Below are 4,102 nucleotides of genomic sequence, written 5' to 3' on the forward strand. Positions count from 1 at the left end.
CTTTGAAATGATTTTTAAAATTTTTCTCACATAAACCTCATATAATGAGTTTTTAAACACAATGACGTAAAGGTCAGGTAGGTGTAAAATCCATGCTTTTCATTTTTAAAAATTATTTTTCTGATGTCACCTGGGGTGGTCAATACATTGATTGGAAAAAATAGTATTTCATATAATCAGAAGACAGAAAAATAAGATGAAGTACATGATCTTTAGACACTTTTGTCAGCACAAACCATCTCGTTATAATTAGACCATGCAATATACTCCCCACTTTCAAAAAACATGTGGGTATTTGATTTCTAGCCAAGAATAACATGACAATCATGTTACTGTTGCTGTCTTCTTTATTTTCTTGAGATCAAAGAAAGTTTATGCTCTTTCGCCTTTTCTGTCTTCTACTATCTTCTTTCAAAATATTGCTTTCAATATTATAACATAGACAGAGAAAAATCATTTGAAACAGTTTTGCTCTAACTAAAATACAGAGAATGTCTGTCAGCACAGGAAAAAATCACCTGCATTCTAGTCAATATTTACATTTGGATTTCATAGGTTTATGCAGATATATTCCACTTAAGGGCTATACAAGAAATATAAGCGAACTTGCTTTTGACTTATATTAATGAATATTTTTGTATCTCAAAAACCAGATAACTTGCAAATATATTTAAAGTGAAGATGATTTTCATGTTCTCTTTCACATGTGATCTAAACCTAGGTCACTGCCATATACTGTCTTCAGCCCATGGTACAGAGACTCCCTACATTTATGAGGCTTATGAACCACCCCATGTGGTTGCTCTGGCTAAAGCATTTAACTTTCTTCCGAATCAGTGTTTGCCATTCAGTACATTATAGTGATTAGGCTGCTAGAACAGGTAATGTGCCCTTCAATGCATACACACACTGCACACATACATGGACGTGTATATGACTAAGTAGTTTCTATTATCATACCTATTGGACCTGGAAGGCCTGGTGGACCAGTTTCTCCAATGAAGCCTCTATCTCCTTTTTCACCTGGGGGTCCAGGTGGCCCTTTAAAAAATAAATTACAATTACTGATCATAGTTTTAAAACATAGGAAAATGAACTTATTTGTTAAGACAATTGTATAAGTAAATCCAGAGTCTGTTATTTGTTACACAATAATGAAGAATAAATAAGAATGAAGCATACCCATATTGAGTAATGCAATGCCCTATACTGGTAAAAATGAGCCAGCCCTAAATTAGACAACCTAATTATGTATAAATATTTATGTGTGCCTAGCACTCTTCCAGGTTCTCAGAAGCTGAGGGCAGAGAAGAGACAATGAGTCAATGATGGCACAAACCCACAGTAGTATTATGCACATGCTTGGCATAATTCACTGTATTGAGTTCCATACTGTGTGGGAAATGTATAAGTAAGGACTTATAACTCATGACAGATACCCTCAAGGGAAACAAAACCACACATACTAGACAACCTAAACAATGTTGAAAGTGACAAACTCAGATATTTGGTAGGGTCAGATCAGCATGGGTAGCAATATTTGAAAAGGCTTTATTGAGGGAGTGGGATTTGCAGGATATTTTGAACACTGAATAGAATGACACGAAAGAGAATTTTGGGTAAGTGGGAGAGATGTGGGGAATGGCAGGCAGGTGAAAATGAATAAAGGAATAGTTTTTCAATATTAGGTATTTTTTTCTTTGAAATGATTTTTAAAATTTTTCTCACATAAACCTCATATAATGAGTTTTTAAACACAATGACGTAAAGGTCAGGTAGGTGTAAAATCCATGCTTTTCATTTTTAAAAATTATTTTTCTGATGTCACCTGGGGTGGTCAATACATTGATTGGAAAAAACAGTATTTCATATAATCAGAAGACAGAAAAATAAGATGAAGTACATGATCTTTAGACACTTTTGTCAGCACAAACCATCTCGTTATAATTAGACCATGCAATATACTCCCCACTTTCAAAAAACATGTGGGTATTTGATTTCTAGCCAAGAATAACATGACAATCATGTTACTGTTGCTGTCTTCTTTATTTTCTTGAGATCAAAGAAAGTTTATGCTCTTTCGCCTTTTCTGTCTTCTACTATCTTCTTTCAAAATATTGCTTTCAATATTATAACATAGACAGAGAAAAATCATTTGAAACAGTTTTGCTCTAACTAAAATACAGAGAATGTCTGTCAGCACAGGAAAAAATCACCTGCATTCTAGTCAATATTTACATTTGGATTTCATAGGTTTATGCAGATATATTCCACTTAAGGGCTATACAAGAAATATAAGCGAACTTGCTTTTGACTTATATTAATGAATATTTTTGTATCTCAAAAACCAGATAACTTGCAAATATATTTAAAGTGAAGATGATTTTCATGTTCTCTTTCACATGTGATCTAAACCTAGGTCACTGCCATATACTGTCTTCAGCCCATGGTACAGAGACTCCCTACATTTATGAGGCTTATGAACCACCCCATGTGGTTGCTCTGGCTAAAGCATTTAACTTTCTTCCGAATCAGTGTTTGCCATTCAGTACATTATAGTGATTAGGCTGCTAGAACAGGTAATGTGCCCTTCAATGCATACACACACTGCACACATACATGGACGTGTATATGACTAAGTAGTTTCTATTATCATACCTATTGGACCTGGAAGGCCTGGTGGACCAGTTTCTCCAATGAAGCCTCTATCTCCTTTTTCACCTGGGGGTCCAGGTGGCCCTTTAAAAAATAAATTACAATTACTGATCATAGTTTTAAAACATAGGAAAATGAACTTATTTGTTAAGACAATTGTATAAGTAAATCCAGAGTCTGTTATTTGTTACACAATAATGAAGAATAAATAAGAATGAAGCATACCCATATTGAGTAATGCAATGCCCTATACTGGTAAAAATGAGCCAGCCCTAAATTAGACAACCTAATTATGTATAAATATTTATGTGTGCCTAGCACTCTTCCAGGTTCTCAGAAGCTGAGGGCAGAGAAGAGACAATGAGTCAATGATGGCACAAACCCACAGTAGTATTATGCACATGCTTGGCATAATTCACTGTATTGAGTTCCATACTGTGTGGGAAATGTATAAGTAAGGACTTATAACTCATGACAGATACCCTCAAGGGAAACAAAACCACACATACTAGACAACCTAAACAATGTTGAAAGTGACAAACTCAGATATTTGGTAGGGTCAGATCAGCATGGGTAGCAATATTTGAAAAGGCTTTATTGAGGGAGTGGGATTTGCAGGATATTTTGAACACTGAATAGAATGACACGAAAGAGAATTTTGGGTAAGTGGGAGAGATGTGGGGAATGGCAGGCAGGTGAAAATGAATAAAGGAATAGTTTTTCAAGTAAAATATTAAGTATGACAAATATATATATATATAATTGGAGGGCTGTGCAGGGAATATTAATGACTAGTTGGCCTCACAATTTCCAAGGTGTCCCTGAGTACTGACTTAGAGCAACACTTACACAGTCATTTGAATTTTTTGTGCCCAGTAAAACAGATATAAGATATGTGGTGATCACTTCTTTAGAATGATGGTACTGAGCATGTCTTTAGAACCTAAAGGTATCCTAACTAGTATTATCTCTTCTATACAGAGTGCACAGGGCAAAAATACCATTCCCTACCTTTAAAGCAAAACACTTAGCAATTTTATCAGCTCCAAGAGGAAGAAACAAACCAGATGCATCATCCTATCTAATAATAGACAAACATGGTAATTGACCGTACCTTCGCTACACCTCCCATTGGCTAATCAGTGAGATATGCAAATTAACACAACCAAGATGGCAGCCGGCAGCCACGCAGCTGAAGCGAGCAGGAGGCCTGCTTGCTCCAGTGATGGAGGAAGCCAAGGTTCCCCGCCTGCTGTGGCCCAGCTCTGAGCTCCGAAAGCAACAAAGTTTCAATTATAGAAGCTAAACAAACCCCAGATACCTGCTTTCAGCAGGCCGTGGCCACAGAGCTGGAGCGAGCAGGAGCCTGGCTCTCAGCTCCAGTGACAGCAACAAAGTTTCAATTATAGAAGCTAAACAAACCCCAGATACCTGCTTTCAGCAGGCC

The 4,102-nt window shown here is 36.4% G+C and overlaps 1 protein-coding gene across 2 annotated transcripts in view; it reads right to left on the reverse strand.

The window, feature by feature from the left end:
- MSR1 (macrophage scavenger receptor 1) overlaps nt 1-4,102 on the reverse strand; it is a 63,483-nt gene that overhangs the window by 36,680 nt on the left and 22,701 nt on the right. For both annotated transcript variants that reach the window (XM_005864069.2, XM_005864071.2), the window contains exon 5: nt 2,659-2,739. In XM_005864069.2, coding sequence (XP_005864131.1) covers nt 2,659-2,739 — 81 coding nt within the window. The remainder of the gene's footprint in view (nt 1-2,658; nt 2,740-4,102) is intronic.

The sequence above is a fragment of the Myotis brandtii genome, unplaced genomic scaffold, assembly GCF_000412655.1.
Source record: "Myotis brandtii unplaced genomic scaffold, ASM41265v1 scaffold185, whole genome shotgun sequence".
Lineage (NCBI taxonomy): Eukaryota > Metazoa > Chordata > Mammalia > Chiroptera > Vespertilionidae > Myotis > Myotis brandtii.